At 39.4% G+C, this 21,629-nt stretch overlaps 1 protein-coding gene across 5 annotated transcripts in view; it reads left to right on the forward strand.

Moving 5' to 3' along the window:
- The first annotated feature begins 5,744 nt into the window (after nt 1-5,744).
- CSMD3 (CUB and Sushi multiple domains 3) overlaps nt 5,745-21,629 on the forward strand; it is a 1,331,483-nt gene continuing 1,315,598 nt past the window's right edge. For 3 of the 5 annotated variants that reach the window (XM_070477233.1, XM_070477234.1, XM_070477235.1), the window contains exon 1: nt 5,746-6,202. In XM_070477233.1, the coding sequence (XP_070333334.1) occupies nt 6,025-6,202 (178 nt within the window). In that variant the 5' untranslated portion in view covers nt 5,746-6,024. Of the gene's footprint in view, nt 6,203-21,629 lie in introns of all 5 variants that reach the window. The other 2 variants (XM_070477231.1, XM_070477232.1) reach the window with 1 other exon arrangement.

The following is a 21,629-nucleotide window of genomic DNA, read 5'->3' on the forward strand; positions in this document are numbered from 1 at the left end:
CAAGAAATTATAATCAGTTTTGAAGCTTAGCAGATAATAAGTAGATAAGAAAAATAAAAAATATCTAGGCAACAATAACAAGTTTATGGGCACAGAGTTTCAGGGAAAGAAATCAAATATGCATTGCATTTTGCTAGTAATGTTGACAGATTTGGAATCTTTTGAAATCTACCCACTTGATTTATATTTTCTAAATATTTATGTATTCTCAAGTGCATTTGAGGCTAATATCACACAACTATATTAAAGAAATGATGATAAAAAGATCTGCTACACTGGGAATTGACATTTATTCAGAGTTTGTCAACAAAACAACTTTATTATGTACGAAAAAAAGAGACCTGGATTATCCTAATTGTTCAGCAAAGCTACCTTTTGCTTAACTTTTTATTTCTGTAACTTTTCACAGAGACAAGTTAACTGCTATAAGGCCCAGGTTAACAAGAGAGTGAAATTATCAAGACAAACAGAACTGTCTTGAAAGATTCTCTCCATTCTTCTCTCTTTCTTTTAGTATCATTATCTACAAGTTCCTCCAACTATTTACCATGGTTCTTTTTCTTGAGAGAAATGGGCTCATATAGTTTATATTAGACTATCTATATATCTTATATTGTCTACATTTAAGAAGGTATCAGCTTAAATTTTGGATGTTAATGTACTAAATATTTATGTGGTTCATGTCAAAAATAAGTTGTTTTGGAGGCAAAGTATGATTTGTTTGTCTGGACACAGCCATAGATAACTGCTTTTGGTTTTAGAGCATTTCTACTCTCTCATTGTTTAAAACATATTATTATTACTCTTGTGTGATATAGAAACTTCAGTCTCTGACTTTCTTAATGTGGTTAAAACATGAAAAGACTGAAATGCCGGTTAAGCCTCACTATTAATGAAACTGAAAGAGGAGTCAGGATATAAGAGGAATGAATGCCTAGGAAGCACTCTTAGCAACACTTCCAAGAGGTTCATCTTCACCTCTCAACAATGCTTCCTGATTAACAGCTGGACAGATACTTTTATCCAGCTGATAATTTATCTTCTTACATATGATTGCTTAAAGAAAAGTTACTTTATCCTGAATATTAGATCTCTTTCTTTTCTTCTCAACCAAATAGAAGCTATTGCAAGTCAAAAATGTATAGACTTGAATTAGAATTCCTGCATTATTCTAGATCCAACATTTGCAGTCAAATGTTTTATTTCCCAGGAGTTGGAGAGGTCAGATAAGATGGATTCAAGAATGGACACTTAAGTAGAAAAATGAGAAAATGAGTCCCTCTTTTTCTCCTACTCTCCTGGCAACAAATTCTAAATAAACAGTGTGAACAAACAGGAAAATTCTTGCTTCATTATTTGCAAAGCATTAACATTTTTAATTTATTCTAATTATTGTTTCCCCACAGACTCATCGATTTGAATTGGAGCCTTTTAATTAAAAAATGTATCTCTACAATCAGTGGACATACAGCACTAATAGGCAGGAACATTTCTATAACAAAATAAATACTGCATTTGAACAATAATCCTCGTGTAAATCTGTATATCTGTGACAGGAATTAACAAAAACACTTTATAAGTTCATTACTCTATCAAAAGTACATGCAATTCTTTTCAAAATTAAAGGGAACTTCTTCCCAGTTCTTTCTGTTGCTTTTTTCTTGGTGTATTTATTCTGTTTTGATCATTTTTTTCTGTGACGTCATCCTAGTGATGCTAAAACAAAGTAAATCTATATGGAGGACTTGGTTTAATATGGAGCAATTTTTGAAAAGGTGCTTATTTTCTCCCTTTTAAGTGCCAATTAAGTTTCATTTTAAGATCAAACTTTATTGTATTCCATAAGTATTAGGGAAGGGGCACTGAAAAGGAATGGAAATCTGGTACTTCCAGTTTAAAGAACCTGTCCGTTTCTGATCTAAACTCTTTTTAAGAACTCTCTATGGTACTTCATCATTGTGATCAGCTGGATGATCCAAAAGGAGAGGGGGGATTTTAGTAACTGACAAGTATGAAAAGAAAAAAAAAGTGTTTTTCATTGTGCGTCTGTGTGTAGGACACCTGTGCATGAGCTCAGTTGTGTCCTCTTCTTTGCAGACCCATGGCCTGTAGCCACCAGCCTCCTCTGTCCATGGGATTTTTCAGGCAAGAATACTGGAGTGGGTAGCCATTCCCTCCTCCAGGGGATCTTCCCAACCCAGGGACTGAAACCTGTCTCCTGCATTGGCAGGCGGATTCTTTACCACTGAGCCATGTGGGAAGCCTGGTGTGTATAATACACACACACGCATATATATATATATATATACACACACACACAATTTGATTAACTTTAAATCTCCGTATTTGCTTTTCTATACTTATACAGGCACCTTTACTATAAAAATCATATTTTTGTTTTGTTATTAGACTATTTTAGAACAAGCATCTTTGGGAGCTAGCATAGGAAAGAGCAATAGGCAAGCACATTGACTCAAAAACTGGACACCCTAGATGCATGTGCTTAGTTGCTCAGTCTTGTCCAACTCTTTGCGACCCCATGGACTGTAGCCCGCCAGGCTCCTGTGTCCATGGGGATTCTCCAGGCAAGAATACTGGAGTGGGTTGCCACGCCCTCCTCCAGGGGATCTTCCCAACCCAGGGATCAAACCCAGGTCTCCAGCATTGCAGGCAGACTCTTCACTGTCTGAGTCCCCGGGGAAACCCAAGAATCCTGGAGTGGGGAGCCTGTCCCTTCTCCAGGGGAACCTCCTGATCCAGGAATTGAACTGGGGTCTCCTACATTGCAGATGGATTCGTTACCAGCTGAGCTACCTGGGAAGCCCCCCTAGATTCATATTGCCTCTTAAATATATTACCTCAGGCAAGGCAAGATAGTTAAATTTTTTTGTATCAATCTCTTCACCTATAAAATGAGGATAATTGTAGTACTTTGTCTCAGCAAGTTTGTACAGAAATTGAATATGATATGCCAAGTAAATATAAAACAATGTCAGGCATACAGTAAGCATTTAATGTTTGCTAATATGTTAGCTATTTTTTAATCTTCTTTTTCTAACAGTCTTAAATGAACCTATGTACAACACTGTTGCGTCCCTACAGATCAGCTGAGAGAGACGATTTATTTCATCCAAATTTAGACACTGTATTTCTCCTTCCGGAGAAATTGAGGAATTTCCCATCCAGGATTTTGGCTGATAATGTTATGTTTTTGGAATACCTTTGGAAATGCTCTCTTGAAGAGGAGACTGTTTAGAAAGACAAGAGTATGATCCAGCACTGAATGGATTGGATTAAATATTCAGTGTTCCTGATGATGAACTTGGGCGAATCATTTCCCTGTGCCTTAACTTTCTCCATCTCTAAAATATGATTTTCCATCCTGTCTTAGGAACTGGAAGATGGGGGTTAAAAATAGCTTGTGATTTATTACGAGCTGTAAAAACTAGAAACTATAGTGTTGTTTAATGTATTATGTATTACCAGATAAATCTTTTAACAGCTTCACATTGAAATGACAGACAGGATTCATTTAGGGAAAGATAATTGGATTATAAAATTAGTATGTTTGACAATAGATATTAGAAACTGGTAGCTTAGTAGTAGTCATGATGGTCCCATAGTGAAAGTTTATTTTTGCACAATAATTACTGTTAAAAGTATTCCTGACTTTTGAGAAATCAAGTTTTTGTGTGTAAAGTCCTCCTGTCTAGATATATACCCATGTGTTTATGGATTACAGACAGCCAAGATATATTTTTTCTTTTAAAAAAAAGTGAAACGAGTTGAGGTGACGAACCTCTGCACACTGGATAAGGAGGATTTTGTCGAGTGTCCTCAGTCCAAGGACCTGTTTGCATCTAACTCCTTGTTCCGTGCAGAAAAGGCAAGAGCAGCAGCAACACACCCTGACACCTTGACTGAAATCACTGCCAGAGCCGCCACCGAGGTGGCCGAGCAGACTAATGACGTTTTCAGTGTTGATCCTCCCAGTCTCCTGCTAGTTCCCAACCTTGTTGCCCACTCCCTTGGAATCCGCATACACGGACAATAAAGCAGTGGTGGGAATGAAAAGTATCCTGCCACACCGCCCTTAATGTACCTCTCCGCATTAATGAGGTCAGTTTTGCATTTACGGCTTTTGCCTCTTGCTAATGCTCCCTACAGAAGAGAAATTTCTTTCTCTTCTTTTCCCTCTCTCCTTCTCTCTCTCTCTGTAGAACATACATACACTCACACGCATAAATACAGCACAAACACACTTGGGAAAACACCCACACATAGAAAATCATACTCTCCATCATTTCCCAAAACACCCACTCTTACCTCTCACTATAGCGCCACACACACACACACACACACACACACACACACACACACACACACTGCGTGAGAGAATCACAGACCCATACAAAATGCCACGTACCCGGAGAGTTCAGAATGCTTCCTATGCCTGCAGATTGAACCCACACACTACGCACGCCTATAGACGCTGTGTGTGCCCACTTCCCGGAGGAAAACTCCCTCCAAATGCAATAGTCTTGCTCTTTCCAGCGGGCGGCTCCATATGAGCCTAGGGACAAAAGCTGGCCAGGGTACTCCTCGTGTGGTACACCGGACGGGAGCCATCATTTGTGGGCAATGGGGAGAGCTGCAAACTCACATTGGGCGGTCCTCTTCACCAAGCCCTGTAGACAGATACTATATAATTCCTCTGATAGCCTCTGGCATGCAAATGGAGACAGAAACCTTTGCAATTATCTTTTCCAGAACCAGTGCTGCAGCCCTCCCCCTCCCGAGATGGTATCAGATTTCCGAAAAGGACAGATTTCCAATACGCGCCTAGTCTAAGGAACTTGTGGGTTATAAGATCTGGGCCGGGACCAACCAAAAAAGATTAGAAAATTGACATACAAAAGCAAAACACGCCGGTCTCCGGCGAAGCTCCCCTACACCTTCTTATGAGGGAAATAGGGTACCATTTAGATGGGAAAGAGACGCGGGAGGCTTAGTAATAGCCAGTAGATGGCGCAAGAACTCTTCCCCTGTATGATGTTAACCCTTGAGTGGTGAGTTGGCGCTGGCAGGTCGAAACGTATAGATACATACGTTTTCCGTTTTGAAAGAACCTTCCTATTTACATATGCGGGACCGATTCAGAATTAAGACAAATGGGTATCTGTTCCAGATAACTACCACAATAAAGTAGTTTAACTGCAGCACACAACAGCTAAAAACCGTTTAGGGAATAGAAAAAGGCGAACTCTTTCGGGAGATAACTGACTCCGTCCCCACCTCACCTCCGCCCTGGTCACGGATTAAATTCGCTTACCTCGTGAATAAAAAAAAAAACCCGGTTATGGGTTACATCTAAGCACTTGAATATGTAAATGCCTGTGTGCAAATAAATTCTCTGTGATCTCCCTTTTTCAATTAAATCACAGGATGATTAATGTGAGACGCCTGCCTGAAATATACTGCAACTACAGTAGTAACACATGTCCCATTATAAAGACGTGGCCATCGATGGAACCCGGTTCATTATCATCGCAGTTTCCCTAAAAGCAATACAGATTCCCCGATTAAAATATTCCTGTAACACGTTTCTATAGTCACAGGCTGGAATGGAGAACTCACTAACATAATATTTCTTGGGCTGCTTTTAGAGGCAGAATTGATCTATTCGGGGGGAAAAAAAAATCAAACCTCTTAATTTCAAATATTGTGGGGAGTTTGTCAAACAGAGGAGCTGGGCTTTAAGAGGCTCACTAGTGGTTTCTGGTGGTTGCTATAACGAGCTAGAATTGAGGTAGGTTTTAGTGGAGGGGAAAAAAACGCACAAGAAAAGGCAGAATCCAGAGTAGCAGAGACTTTGTGCCCCCGTTGGAGAGAGATGGTTGAGTCCTCTTCAAGGTTGCTGTGGTATCCCAGAAACACCATTCACTTCGAGCTGTGACCGCGCACCAACAGCAACAACTCCACTGCGCCGGGCTGAGGAGCAGGAATTGGGAGCTCGCGAATAATATGAAAGGGATCCGCAAAGGGGAAAGCCGAGCGAAGGAATCCAAACCCCGGGAGCCTGGCACGAGAAAATGCGCTAAATGTGGCCGCCTAGACTTCATCCTGATGAAGAAAATGGGGATTAAAAGTGGATTTACGTTCTGGAACCTCGTCTTTTTACTGACGGTGTCTTGTGTGAAAGGTAGGCTTGCTTTTCGGGGGTCCCCTCTGCTTTGGATGGAGGTGAGCTGACTTGTCGCCAGAGACGGGTAGCTTACTTTGCAATTTACACCGATAAAATAATCATGATAATACTGAAGAAGGAGTTGATTCACAGCTCTTTTTCTCCCTCAGATAGGAAATGCCTTTTGCTTGCCAGATTTGGCGTTCAATGCAGTGATTGAGCTTGTGCTCAATAAATATTCTTGCAGTATGCTCAAACGAATACGTGAGTTGGTTCGTATAGCCTCTAACTAGTGGATACCAGGCAGAATTCCTCTGCTAGACTTTTCTTGGTGATGAGGGTTACCTTGATTTCTAGTCAAATCAGTGGGGTTTGATGCTTTGGTTGGAATATTTATATTAAAGACGCTCCTGGAAATGCTTTTTAACCCTTTCAGGTAGGAAAGTTACCGACATGTTAGGAAGGTGCTGCTTTTAAATGCATTAGGGCACAGGGGTCTTTCAAGCATCCCCCCACCCCCCACCCCCAACCAACACGAATGTGTGCATGCATATGTGAATTATTTCTACGTGGGTTCTTTTGCATTGATAAGTGATAGAGGCTCTTTCCTAGGTCTTGTGGTAGAGGTCTGGCTTAAAATGGGGCTTTTGAAAGGTCTGAGAAGCCAGCAAGTGTAACCAGCTACCTTTGGGGATGAATGAAGGTAGGAGGAAAGTCATTAGCTGACGACCAAAAAGAAAATCCCCAGCAAGTCTCGGCGTTCAGACAGGTAGAGTGAGTGTCACATGCACAGACAAGGGGAGGAGGTGGGTGGGATGTAAAATTCAATCCTAAGCAGGAAGGCAAGGGACAGTCAGGATCATTGGAAGGAGAGCTGTCCTCTGGGAGAAAATAGATTCCCAGCTCTGTTCTACAACTTCTCCTGCGCCCTGCTGCCCATTAATTGCTGCAAAAAAATACTCAGGCGGTGTTTATGACTCATGCTATCATTTTTGAACAACCACCTCCCCGTACTCATGGCAGCTTGCATAGACGCGACGGATGTCGTTTTCAGTGAAGCTAGTTTCAAATCCAGGGTGTCTGTGTGCCGGGGGTGGGGGGCTGTTGGCCCGGGCGCGCCACCTCTGTCCACACAAACTGGACGCTTCTTCCTTTGTAAAGGAGTGTCTCTCTGAACCGCAATCGGGCCGCGTCTCTATGAAACAGTTTATTGTCCAGCTTGCAGCTGGCTGTCCCCCCACAGAAGGCAGTCCATCTGCATTCAGTGGAAATGATAATTCATGTTTTGGGTGGAGGGAGCTGGAAGGGTTACCTCTCCCTCTATTAGGGACCAATGATGGGCGACATGTCTCGAATTTTAATTGACATTCCTAAATGCCAAGAAGTCGTCCCAGGTCTCTGTGGCAGCAACTGCCTTGTAATCTCAACCTCCTTCTTAAAGCTTGACACCCCTCCGTCGCCGACCCTCACCAGCCTCAGCGCAGCTCTGAGTCAAAACGCTTGTTCTCTACGGGCGCAACTGCACAACCTAGTATACAAAACGCGTCTTGGGTTGCTTACAAGGGGTTCTCGTCGCCGGCTCGACGTATGAGGAGCCTCGCATTTATGCTTAGCTCGCCTGCCAGTGGGAGTTGGCGGTTAATGGATGGCCCTGGGGTTGGGCGCGAGGAGCCGGCGACAGCTCCTGGCAGGAAAAAATGTTGAGGTGGCTCCTGCTAGATGACCGGGGGGTTAAGTGCGAGTTTTCACGCGATACCTGTTGAGTCAAAACACGTTGAAGGGACAGATGGGAGAGGGAGTCTCCGAAGCTGGAGGAGCACGCCAGGCTGACAAACCCAGAGCCCAGCAGCCTGCGATTACAGCCCGACTGTCCGGACCTACCATATTTCCCAGATAAGCCGCGCCGATAGAAACGAAAGGCGCGTCAGTTTGCTTTAAACGGAACTGCAAATGAGTACCCCCTCCCACCCCACCCCCCCATCCTGCACTCACAGCTCCTGTACTTTGGACTGAGATAATCGGTCCACTGAATACATTCCAGTTTCGGGTACATCAGGAAGAAGGGCTGTTTCACACTCTGCTCTGATCTTGTCCAAAATCAATTTTCAACGGACCATTAATTTTTTTTAATGGTAATAAGGTTCTTCATTGTCACTTATCTGCCACTTGAAAGACATTTCCTATATTTTACAACTTGGAACGCCGTCCTCAGATTCTGAGACACAAACTTACAGAGGATATATTCTTTAGATTTACTCCCAGTTGCCAGTGGTGCCAATTTCTATGATTGCTTCTTCTTCTTCCCCTTCTCCTTATTTTATGTTAATTTCACCTACGTCTCAAGGCTTTTCCTAAAACCAAGATTGCAGCAATAGCTTTGATGTTCTTTCCCCTTGGTGTCTACGACCGCTTTTGTCTTCCACGGTGTTTTTCTTCCGGTCTCCCAGGCCCACGGGAAAGCTTGGAATGGGCAGGCTTTCGAAGGGCTCTGCAGTTCTAATCTAAGGCTAGGGCTCAGGAAGTCTGCGGGACGTGCTTTTCCAGATGAACAGCTCAGGCCTTGATAATTCCACCTTTTGTCCACACTTTTCATCCTTTAGTATCTCACCTCTGCTTGCAACAGCAATGACAAAGAGGCTCAGTGGGAGAAAACGCCTCGGAGTAGAAGACAAAGTGGGCTTCCGTGGTAGGCCTGCATCGCTCCAGTGGTATTGGAAAGAGAGGCAACCCTCTCCGGGCGTTTTATCCCCACTGTTGTCATCTGAAATAAAACGCCCTGGAGGGCACCAAATTGGGGGGTGGGGCGGGGTGGGGGCTGCTTAGGCTGATGCATGCTGAAACACACACGCACACACACGCAGCAGAGGTTTCTGAAATGCAGCCTGCAGCTGCAGCCTGCCTGTTTTAGGTTTCAATCAGATAGAATATGTGAATCTTCAAGTCGTGCTTAAACGTCCCGCCCACGTAAACAAACACTGGCGGGGTGCTTCCCCACACTCCTCCGGAGATCCCGGGGGAACACACAAATCGTGAGGGGGAAGGTACAGAAAGCACTGACCTCCGAGGTGGCAGGTGGGAGCTAGCGGGCTACCCCCCCCCCCCACCCTGTACTACTGCCTGCTTTCAAGACTCCTTGCTGGACCCCCGGACTTCCAGAAGGATCTACGTCTCTGCGTGCTCTGGGACTCCAAGGAGATATTACTCCCGCCATAGAGCTCTTGGGAAGAGCCCAGCTCGCAGCTTGCCCCGCAGTTAATTAGTGCTGGCAAGGGTCGCCTTGTCCACGCAGGAGGAGAGCTGCCAGCAGCGTTCAGTAGCACCTTGTGCCCACCCCAGGGTGGCGGCACCGGAGGTGGCAGCCTCAGGCTTGTGCTCCGGGTCTGATAACTCTTACTTTCCCGACCTCAGGGCGACAATCTGACCTGTCAGTATCGTTAACAAAATTTCTGTCGTGTCTCGGGTCTCGAGGGAGCTTTACAAAGATGGTTCTGTTGGGTTAATGTCTTTACAAACCAATAACTGCACCCAACAAAAAACCACCCACTGCCACCCCCACCATCAAAACCCTTCCCCTGAGTTTAACAAGACTGAGTCAGCTGCTGAGAGGCAACCTTCTTGTTTGGGTCGGGGTCCTTGTCCTGCTGCAGTCTGTTCAGGTAGCCCTCCCTTCCAACTGTTTCCTCTGGAAATACTTTATTGCTTCTAGAAGACAAGATTCCCCGAAATATTCATAGACCACTGAGGTTGAACTGAACGCCTGAGTTGGCCTTTGGCGATTGTGACGGGTGTGTGTGTGTGTGTGTGTGTGTGTGTGTGTGTGTTGCTGGGAGGGAGAGTCCACATGGATCAAGACGGAGGAGCCTTCTGGAGGCCTTCCAGGGTGGGTGTGGGTGTGTGTCCCAGACGGACAGGGTTACACAATGTGTGTTTCTGTTCCCGGACCCTAGCTGGTCAGCGGTGCTGCGACCACTGCTGTCAGGAGTCCCGGTGGAGGCACAGAGAAAGCTCCCTTTTCCCAGACTGACCCCAGCGCTGCTCTCACCAAAACAACTTCTCTAACAGGCTCTTAGGGAGTTCGAAAAACTCACCAGAGAAGGAGTAATGGGGGTTGATTCCCCTCTTCCATCCCCTTCACCCCCTGCCCTGCTCTGTCGCTGGGGGGCGGGGGGGGGGGGAGCAGGCAGGGGCCAGTCCCAGGACTGGAACTCCACAGGGCTCTGTTGGATCCCAGGGGAAAGCGCAGAAGAAATGAAACAGCACAGGGTTGTCCTGGGGTCCTCTCCCCGCCCCGCAGGAGAGGCCAGCTGAGGACTGAAAGCTGGACAGGAACTGGGATTGCAGCGCAGTGCAGAATAATACGAAGCAGAACAACCAAAGAAAGAAAGATAAATTCAGGCAGCCAGGCGATTTCTCTTCCCCTTGAACACGGCGCCTTTGGGGAGGCTTTGCATCACCGAGTTGCTAAGCCAACCCAATTTACCGCCCTCAAAAGGCTTCAGTAGCTCCCCGAATTCTGAGGTGAACTTTCCCTGGACAGTTACCGGTTGAAATCCTTCGAAACTGTCATTTTGCAGCCCCATATTTCCAGCATCTTTTGGTATTGAGGGTGCTGGGGAGGACGTGGGGGCTGCTTTAAGGCCAAGTAGGAGTGAGTGTGTGAGCAGAAACGATTAAGGAGCAGGTTTCAGGCTGTGGAAAACCTGATGGCAGCTCCTTTAAGATCCTTCGAGGAGAAAAGGGATAGAATTTACTCAATAGATTATATACTCCAGGAGCATAGATTTCGTTTCAGTAGTTATTACTGTTCATGATATTAATTAGTGTTACTATTTATGGGATAGCTGAATAGATTTGGGGTACACATTTTTTCCCTAAACACACAATTTACTGTCTGCAGAAACAGTAAAATATTAAAATAAAGCAGTAGCAAATGGCATCAACATAGGATTTTAAAAGTGGCAAGCTCTGGCATAAGTGACATCTGATAAAACAAAAAGTAAGAAAGGTAGTAATTAATGATGTCCTTGCACACATATGGAAACAACGTCTAATGCTAAAATATCTGTCTAGTCTCAAACACAAAGTGAAAGCAGCTAAACTTTATTTCCTACGTCTCCAAACATACTTCTCCTTGGTGTCCTGAAAGTTTTACTTTCTTCTACTTAATATCACAGTCTCCAGAAAAGGCTTCAGGATATTAAATACTCTCAATGTTTTGTCCAGTTTGGAAAATAACTTTGAAGTCACAAGCAACATGTTTGCTGAGGAAACTGTTACTTCAAGTAACATGACTATTTGAGGAAATATGCCATCTTGTACTTTGAATTCCAATTTTCAGTGTTGGATAAATCAGAAGCAAAATGACTGCAAGCCAAAAGATTAGCAAAACATGCCTGAATTGCCAATAAGGTCATTTTATTTTCTCTCTATATACATTAAAACATAGCTTCTTTTTCTGCCTCTTTTTCCCATAGCCCTTACTCATAATCCAAAGTGGTGTGTAGTTTATACATACAGTGGCAGTTCTAATTTGGATTTTGGATAAGGTCTGGTAGAACAGATAAAGTCATTACCCATTTATCTTTTCTCTTTCAAAGTGAGCAGGTGGGGTGATTCATGGTACTTTCCAGGGAGATCAATCTCCAAGTCTACACGATTTTCTCGGAATTAGACCCCTTGGATGGCCCTTATTCTCATCAGGAATATAACTTTTACAGGAATGCCACTGGGAAAAATCAATTTGTTGAATACCTTCCAGTATTCATGGTCTCAATGCTAGTTATCATCTTTCTTTCTCTCAAGCCACTAATCTTACTGCTATAAAATGCATTTGTGCTATCACACCTTTTGCTAAGCTATCACTTGGTGCTAACTAAGGATTCTTAAGGATTAATACTTTTTATATAATCACAACCTGTTGCCCAAAAGCCAATTTGAAACCTCTAAAAAGTCAAAATTTATAAGATCATCATATGCATCATGTACCTTGTAACTGGAAAATAAGAATATCAATGATAGTCATGTGTCATTAGATATGACAAAATTTTATATTTGCTCAAAAAAGATTGCACAGCAGTGATTTCAAAGTGTTCCTCAATAAATAGCATCCTTTGGAAACTTGTTAGAAATATGAATTCTCAGATTCCCACTCCAGGCCTACTGAAACAGATGCCCTAGTAGTCGGGCACCCACATAGGTATTTATAACAAGTCATCCAGGTAATCCTGATGTGCTCTAAAGTTTGAGAAACACTAAAGCAAGTATTCTGGAGCCACCAAGACCTGAAGCAGGAAAATAAAAAAAATTCTTGCCAGCAACTATCTTTGTACTAGCAACTCAGTTTTCCTAAACTTCATTTTCATTATCTATTTAAAAAAAAATTAGAATTTCAGTAGAAAGATTATGGATGCAATGTATATAGTGCCGGACACTAGTAGCTATCATCACTGTTATTAAAATACACTTCCATGCACAAAGCCAGTGAATCTCACACACTTCATCTCTAACATTACCAGCCCTAACTTGTCCACCACAGTGAATAAAAAATATAGCATCTTTTCCCTAGCTATTATTTCACTTTGGCTAAGTTCCCAGGCTATTATACATTGGAAAAACACTCTGAAATTTCTGCTTATCACCTTTACACAGTTACTCTAGGTGCTGGCTCTATGAATCAGGGGCAGAATCATAGCTTAAATATGTTACTCCTACTCCTACTCCTGGGCTAATTTCATTTGTTGTATTCCAATACTGATTTATTTTAATATTGATTGACTAATGTACTTACATAAATTTGTTAATTCATCTTGTTACAAATCCACGGTACTTACAGGGCTGGAAGAGTTCTTACATACCAGCTAGTTCACTGCTCATATTTTATACAATAAATGCACATGTCTAGAAAGGATAAGTGTTTCTTTCACTAGGTTAAAGATATAACTAGCTCCAGAATTGAGATTATTGACCTTTCAAGTTCATGTTCAACTCTATTTCTACTGTACCTTATCAATTTTACTACAAAATTTTCTCAGATGGTACCAATGAAGACAATCACAAATCTAACATTTGAGACCCATATGCCAATTAGTACCATACAAGAATATTAATGACTATATGTTTTTATGGTATTTTTAAAATGCTAACTACTCATTTTGTAAAAGGCAAAAATAAACAGTTTTGGTATGAAAATAGTTTCTAAAACTATTATGTACACCAAATAAATCATCATATATTCAAGTCTATTTTTGACATAATATGGTTGTAAAAACAAAATCAGAGGACTCTCTTTTAGTCTCATAAAGGTCTTAGATTCCTGGGTTAGAAAGATCCCCTGAAGAAGAGAATAGCAACCCACTTAATTATTCTTGCCTGGAAAATTCCATGAACAGAGGAACCTACAATCCGTGGGATCTCAAAGTGTCAGACATGACTGAGTGACTAACGCTTTCACTTTTTCAAAGAACTTAGAGGGATAGTACTTAAAAATCAAATCCTTATTTACTTCTTCCCATAGTCTAGACAAAATTTCTTATTTAAAGGCTTTTAAATCTAGAAAATCTGTTCCTAATTTATTTTATGCATGTTTTTATATATTTACATCATATTAACATAAGATGTATGCATTCTCTCTCATCTGCATTTACATTTGCACATTTCTCTCACATGATCTAAATAAGATGATGGTATCATGTAAAACTCTACTACAGAAGTAATAGTATATTTTATAAATATATAAATAGCATATTATATAAGCTTATAGTATATAAGTATACTATAAATAGTATATTTTATAAATTAAAATTGTAAAAACAATCAATAATCTAAAGGGCTATCTTCAATTTTAGTGATATATGATATTTCTCTAAGGTCTTTTCATGGGAGTAAATTTTCCAAAATAATGAATGTTGCTAAATTTGAAGTGCTTACAAGTTCAGAAAGTGATTGAATTACATAAAAAGTAATGAGTGATTCTCTGAAAAGCTGAGTTTGTAATGTTCAAGATTATAAAGTTTCTCTTACTTCCTTTGCTCTATGTTAGCAAATTTTAAAGAATTTTTTTTTATTCCATAGTTTAAAGTAATGGTAAGCATTTTTTTTAAAACTATGACAGCTTAAGAAATGCAGTTGCATACCATTTTGAAAGGAAATTTATAAATGGAAACAGACTCTCAGAAGTGAATTTGTTAACTTTTACATAACTGAATAAACAATAAACAACAGCTATGCTTAGTTTATGCAAGTCCATCAGATTATACAAGATTCCAGAATGCTCAGGGGTGCTTCACATATGTGAAAGAACATGTGCTCAGTCATGTCTGACTCTTTGCAACTCCATGGACTGTAGCCCACCGGGGACAATTCTCCAAGCAAGAATACTGGAGCGGGTTGCCATTTCCAACTCCAGGGGATCTTCCCAATCCAGAGATTGAACCCACATGTCTTTTGTGCGTTGGCAAGCAGATTCTTTACCACTGAGCCACCAAGGAAATATACTTCATATGTAGAGAGGATATAAGATGTTATTATGTCAGGGGAAATGGTACCAAAAGAGGCATGTGCATATACTGTATAAAATTTGAGCCATAAGAAGCTCTGTGCTAAACCCTTTAAATAGAGTGTGTTACCTACATCTCAAACAGTGGTTCTCTCTCTTTTTCCTGCTTAGAATTCTAACAAGCATCTTATGAGATAGCTGTTATCTCCTATGTATAGATTATTATCTCCATTTATAAATTATCCACATTTCCTGGGGCCAGGGAGGTGCAATGACTTTCCAGAATCATTGTTTAGCCAGTGGTTGTATGAAATCTGAAATCATAATAGATTCATAAGTTCATAGACTCATTAAACAATAAAACTATAAAGGACCAAGTTTCTAATTAAATCTCTTCATTTTTACGAGAAAAAAACAAAATCTTGACAATCTAACTTAAAAGACAGCCTAATGCTAATATCCATGTGTTTTATATATATACATATATATCACATTGTATATCTCATAGTTACAGTAATACGCAACTTCTCAGTTTTGTAATTTTCAACATCTTTACTTAATTTGCCTAACTTTACTCTCTTAATTATTCTCTTAGATGGTTGTGAAAGCTATTTTCAGTTTTATATACAACAGTAAGTGAAGCAAAGGAACAATGCACAAGTTAAATATGTCACTATAAGACAAAAAGCTATTTAGTGCATTAAGGGCAAGAAAAAAAATCAAAATATATATTACTTAGATTTTAACCCAGTGCTCTGAGTAAAATTTTAAAATTTATGAATGTAAATGAATTTATGGACTTCACATATAAAATATGTGGGCATAAAATTATTTACCAGTAGTATCATAAGCCTTGGCAAATACATTAATTCTATTTGGTACCTTAATCTTCCATTTAGTTCTACAGAATTTAAGGATGGGAAAACTCTTATGACTCACTTGTCTAGTGTCTAATAGTCAGGGAATGTGCATTAGATTTATATGTGGGGGTATGGGAAAGTACTTTATAAAAAAAAAAAATTCCTATCCAAGCTTCATCCCCTTGCTCTACTTCCTACCAAAATTGCATCCTAGTTAAAAGTGCAGGTGTAGGTGTACATCTTCACATACTGAGCAGGCTGTTCTGAGAAATGAAGAGATTTGCCACACAATAGAATGCAAAACAGTCCTTCAGTCTCTGTCCACACGTTTCTTTTTATTGCTGTGCTTAGTCGCTCAGTCATCTACGACTCATTGCAAGCCAGTGGACTCCAGCCCACCAGGCTCCTCTCTCCATGGGGATTTCTCCAAGCAAGAATACTGGAGTGGGCTGCCATGCCCTTCTCCAGGGAATCTTCCCAACCCAGGGATTGAACTCAGGACTCCTACATTGCAGCCGGATTCCTTAGCAGCTGAGCTACCAGGGTAGCTCTTCTTTTTATTGGATACAACCTTCTGAGCCTCCTTTATATGTGTGCTAAGTCACTTCAGTCGTGTCCAACTCTTTGTGACCTCATGGATTTTAAGCTGCCAGGCACCTTTGTCCATAGGATTCCCCAGAAAGAATACTGGAATGGGTTGCCATGCCCTTCTCTAGGGGATCTTCCTGACCTAGGGATCGAACCCGTATCTTTTAAGCATCTCCTGCATTGTCAGGCAGGTTCTTTACCACTAGCTCCACTTGGGAAGCATCATTTAGCCCTAATTTGTTAATGGAATAAAGCTATTTGAGAGGAGAGCCCACTGTGCCTATGCCCAAATCCTGACCAGGCTCAAAATCATATTTCCTGAAGTAATTGTGTAAGGTGACACAGATACATGAGTGTAATAATACTGGTAAATGAGAATCTTAACATGCAATCTAAAGATTAACTATAAATTAAATGGGGGCATTGAAATTACATCATTGTATAAAAAAGAAAAAAATATACACATTAAATTATACGTAAGCACTCAAAATTAGCATTACATTTTCCCTTTAAGGTGATAAAATATATTTTTATATGCAAAAGGTGTTCTATTGTACTTAAGTCCTTTCTGAACTTTAGACTATCCCAATATAAATATATACTTGTCTTTTTCTACTTGCAATATTAAAAATTTGTGAGTGTATTCATAGAGATGTCATTTTAACCTATATTTTCAGTGTTAAAGTTCAGATAGCCTAACAATGTCCTAAAATGTATTACCCATAGAATATATTTATTACTACATTGGACAATTTATTTGGGACATTGTTATTTTAAATAGTTTTGCATCTTAGAACAGCTAGGCATAGATTTCTCCACGGTTGCCAAAATTCAGGTAAAAGTACACATACAATCTGTCTCCAAGTCTATTTCCTGCAATTATACATTCCAGAATTTTATTTAATGATTAAAATTGACTAATTGCCAGCCAAGGTTCTCCATTTTTAAAATGATCCTACTGTAATAACTCACTTTAGTCTATTGAAACTTTAAATCACAAACTGACTTGACATTTTTGTTTTCATGAGCTTGGTGAAGGGAAAGGAAGCAGACTGATAATTAAAATGCCTTTTTCTTGAGCTTGTTCACATCCCATTAGCCATTTGTTTATACGTTCACATCTACTTAATAAAATTAACAGTTTTAAACAGTTTTAACAGTTTTAAGCAATGAAAATTGTTTCATTGATATTATTCTAATTTCTCAAATATCTATTTTAGTTTTCTATGAGGAATAGCTTTTTTTGTTTGTTCACACTCTTGAGGGTTATCTGATTTGAAAGAAATATGAAGGAAAATGTTTTTAAATTTCATTTTGAATGCTTACATGCTTAGTCACTCATTATGTCTGACTCTTTGTGACCCTTTGGGTTGTAGCCTGCCAGGTTCCAGTGTCCATAGGATTTTTCAGGGAAGAATACTGGAGTGGGTTGCCATTTTCTTCTCCAGGTTATCTTTTTGACCCATGGATCGAACTGGGTCTCCTGTGTTTCCTGAATTGCAGGTGGATTCTTTATCCATTGGTACCTGGGTTCATCAACTGAGTCAGTAAAAAATAAAATTTTAAATTATATTTTATTATGAGTGTTTTAAAATAGAGAAGTTAAAATGAGTCTACTTCATTGTTACTCTATTAAAGCATAAAAAGATGCTGTTAAAAGACTTTAACTTCAGATAATTGGTAATTCTTAGTAATGGCTTTGTTTTTGATGTTTAAACTATATTTTTATACACAGATGGGCTTCCCAGGTGGCTCAGTGGTAAAGAATGGGTCTGCCAATGCAGGAGATGCTGGAGGCATGGGTTTAGTCCCTAGGTTGGGAAGATCTTCTGGAGCAGGAAATGGCAATCCACTCCAGTATACTTCCCTGGAAAATTCCATGAACAGAGAAGCCTGGCGGGCTACAGTTCATAGGATCACAAAGAGTTAGACAAGACTGAGCATGCATGCACACTGAGGCTTATGAAGGAATGAATGACTTCTCTGAATCTGTTATTGAAGGTTTAATTTGAATTTCCCCAAAATGTTGGTAATGAAATTATGCTGATCTATCTGTATGTTCTAACATTGAGTTCTGTGTTGCTAAAGGCTGCATTTGTGATATAACAAATCAAAGTTAGGAGAACAGGAAGAATAAACACAACTGAATCTCCTGGAGCTAAAACACAGTACCTTGAATTTATTGGCTGTGTGCTCTAACTGAACCATGTAGACTAGACAGAATATTTACTTAGTGTTCACATATATGGAGGAATCCTGACTTAAGATTTTTTTGGCTGATGTCTAAATCAAAACAACTAAACTGATTCAAATGTTTTTTTGTAAACAAATTTGCATCCAGGCTGCTAATTTGTATGCCAACTTCTAGCTTAATAGTTTATAAGATGATGGAGATGATAAGCCCTCTCAAATGAAATTTGCAATAGAAATGTTGACAGGTCCATGATTGCCTGTATGAATTCTTGTTCAGTACTCTTTTCATGGCCTGAAAAAGACTTTCACCTATGAATTCTACTAGTACTTGAATGCCCATTTATCTCTTAAATGTTTTTAAAGGAGGTCAAATAGAAACTCTTAAAATCAATTTTCTGGCAAAGTGCTAGGAAATCTTTAATATCTGTGTTAGTCTGGCAGTGATCATTAATATATTAATAGATGAAAATTACAAATGACATTTTGAACTTAATTTTTAAATATTACCAATGTGTTAAGTCCTTAGGAATCAGTCATTTTTCAATATGTTGAAGCTCACTACTTTTTACCTGTCATTGCATAGTTTATTGCAATCTGCCCATCTTAGAAAGACTAATTATGTCATTCTTTCAAAAGCAAAATTCTCAAAGGCCTCAAAATAAAGACTGGAAGATGTTAGACATATTAGTTTACACCTTTTGCTTTTTCATATAAATATTTAGTTGTTTCTATCTTTTTGTTGTTGTTAAGTCAAGTTTGGTTTATTACATCTTTCATTAAAACAGTATTATTTTTAATCAAATATTATTATATTGACACAGTTTAAGTTAGGAGTTGCAAAAGATACAGTGGTCAGTAAATTTTATTTCCACAGAAAGAACCAGTGACTTATGTATCAGTTCTGAGACTTATCCTTCAGCCATCAATCATTTATGGAGGGCCTGTGTTTGTCATGCCCTTGCCTTAGACAATATAAAGAGGAAAATCTAGTCACTACCCTAGAAGTAGACAGTCTTCATAGTGAAGGAGGATTTATGTGAACATAATACCAAAGAAAAAATACCAAAGAAAATTGTTTAGTTCTTCTATATGATTCTTTTATCATGAAATATCAATGTAGCACCTTTGTTTGCCTTTTGATGAAGGTGAAAGAACCTTTATTTACACATTCTATATGTTGTCTTTATCCTATCACAGGTTAAGTATTAATATCCTACAGATATTGTTTGAAACTGTCCAATAGGTATCATTTTGTAAACTAATGTAATGTAATTTTCCCTTGTAATTTTCAGTTAAAATGTTTATTGACTTCCATCTGTTCAGTGAACTGATATTAAATACTTTTTCCAGTATTAATTAAGATTCTACATGAATTTCTATAACAGTGTTTGTACATTTATAAAATAGTTTGTGATCAGAAAATAGTGCTTCTTAGTCATTCTTTTTTCCATTGTTCCTGCTTCAGAACTCCTCACAGGCTTCCTACTACTTTCAATTTCAATTTGTATCTCTGTCCCTTTATTCAGTATTTCACATGAAATAAACCTTTAACTAACTTATCAAGGTCAACACATGCAAAGGGTAAAATAAATAAATATAACTATAACACATTCTGTCATAGTTTTTTATTTCTTATTTTTGCATCTTTATTGGAGACTTATGTGTGTTGGGAAAACAGTGTTTCAGTAAGTAGATTGTGTTTTGTTTTCTTTGTTTTTTGATCTGTGATTTAAAGAGCAATAGAAAGATCAATGAATGGTTATACTGAAATGCAGTCATTTGATGAAATTCTGGCATTGGATCAATGACAATTTTGCTACATAGGAGTTAAACAGAATGATGTATCTTTAGAAGGTTAAGGCATTTACCAAATTTATCTTGTATTTTATATTTTCCTCATTCCCCCTATGTTGGTTTCTTTGACGATTCATATTATTTTAATATTAACATTTGTATCAACATCTTACTTCACAATTGCCATCTTCCTTTCCCTTTCCACATTCTCACTTCTTTGTGATCTAATGATTTAATGTGTAAGAAACCAGATTTAACATTTATTAATACAGCAAATTTTTTTTTCTATTCCTAATTTCTAAAATATCAACAATTAATGTAAAAGCAAAACTAAACATGTCTATTGTCTATGTAAATTCATTACACTCTGATTACTTTAGCAAAAAATTTTTAAAAAGGTAAATATAAAGGTTGAGATGAAAAGGCTTTGGGTAATATCAATTGTTTTACTCAACTTGGTACAATTAAAGGAAGGATTCCTATGTACACCACAGTAAATTTCAAACACTCTCCACAATACACTCTCCATTTAGCTCCATGTATTGAAATCCCAACCTAATTCATGGGAGATAATTTGCAGGATATGCTGACTTGGTTCCATCAACCCCGCAAAACCCACATCTAAGATCCTCCCTTTCTTTCTTAACAAAGAAGAGTATGGTCCCTTTACATTTCTCAAAACTATATTTTACAAACATACAAATCTGCATTGCCTTTCCATTCATTTGGTTTTTCCTTCTCAAGTTCCAATCTGTTTCTTTCAAGCAATTATAGGCAATTCACATAATGTATAATGTCTCATCACTTCATGGCAAATCGATGGGGAAACAGAGGAAACAGTGACAGACTTTTTTGGGGGGCGGGGCTTCAAAATCACTGCAGATGGTGGCTGAAGCCATGAAATTAAAAGACATTTTCTCCTTGGAAGAAAAGTTATGACCAACCTAGACAGCATATTAAAAATCAGAGACATTACTTTGCCACAAAGGACCGTCTCATTATTGCTATGGTTTTTTCATAGTCATGTATGAATGTGAAGGTTGGACTATAAAGAAAGCTGAACCCTGAAGAATTGATGCTTTTGAACTGTAGTGTTGGAGAAGACTCTTGAGAGTCCCTTGGACTGCAAGGAGATCCAACCAGTCCATCCTAAAGGAAATCAGTACTGAATATTCATTAGAAGGACTGATGCTGAAGCTGAAACTCCAATACTTTAGCCACCTGATTCGAAGGGCTGACTCATATGAAAAGACCCTGATGCTGGGAAAGACTGAAGGTGGGAGGAGAAGGGGATGACAGAATATGAGGTGGTTGGCTAGCATTACCAACTCAATGGACATGAGTTTGGGTAAATTCTGGGAGTTGGTGATGGACAGGGAGGCCTGGCGTGCTGCAAGTCCACGGGGTTGCAAAGAGTCAGACACAACTGAGAGACTGAACTGAACTGAATACTGTATAATGATACGGTTCTGTAACATAGACTTTCCTTAAAATGCAGTAGCGAAGCTCTCAAGCT

Source organism: Odocoileus virginianus, chromosome 15, assembly GCF_023699985.2.
Source record: "Odocoileus virginianus isolate 20LAN1187 ecotype Illinois chromosome 15, Ovbor_1.2, whole genome shotgun sequence".
Taxonomy (NCBI): domain Eukaryota; kingdom Metazoa; phylum Chordata; class Mammalia; order Artiodactyla; family Cervidae; genus Odocoileus; species Odocoileus virginianus.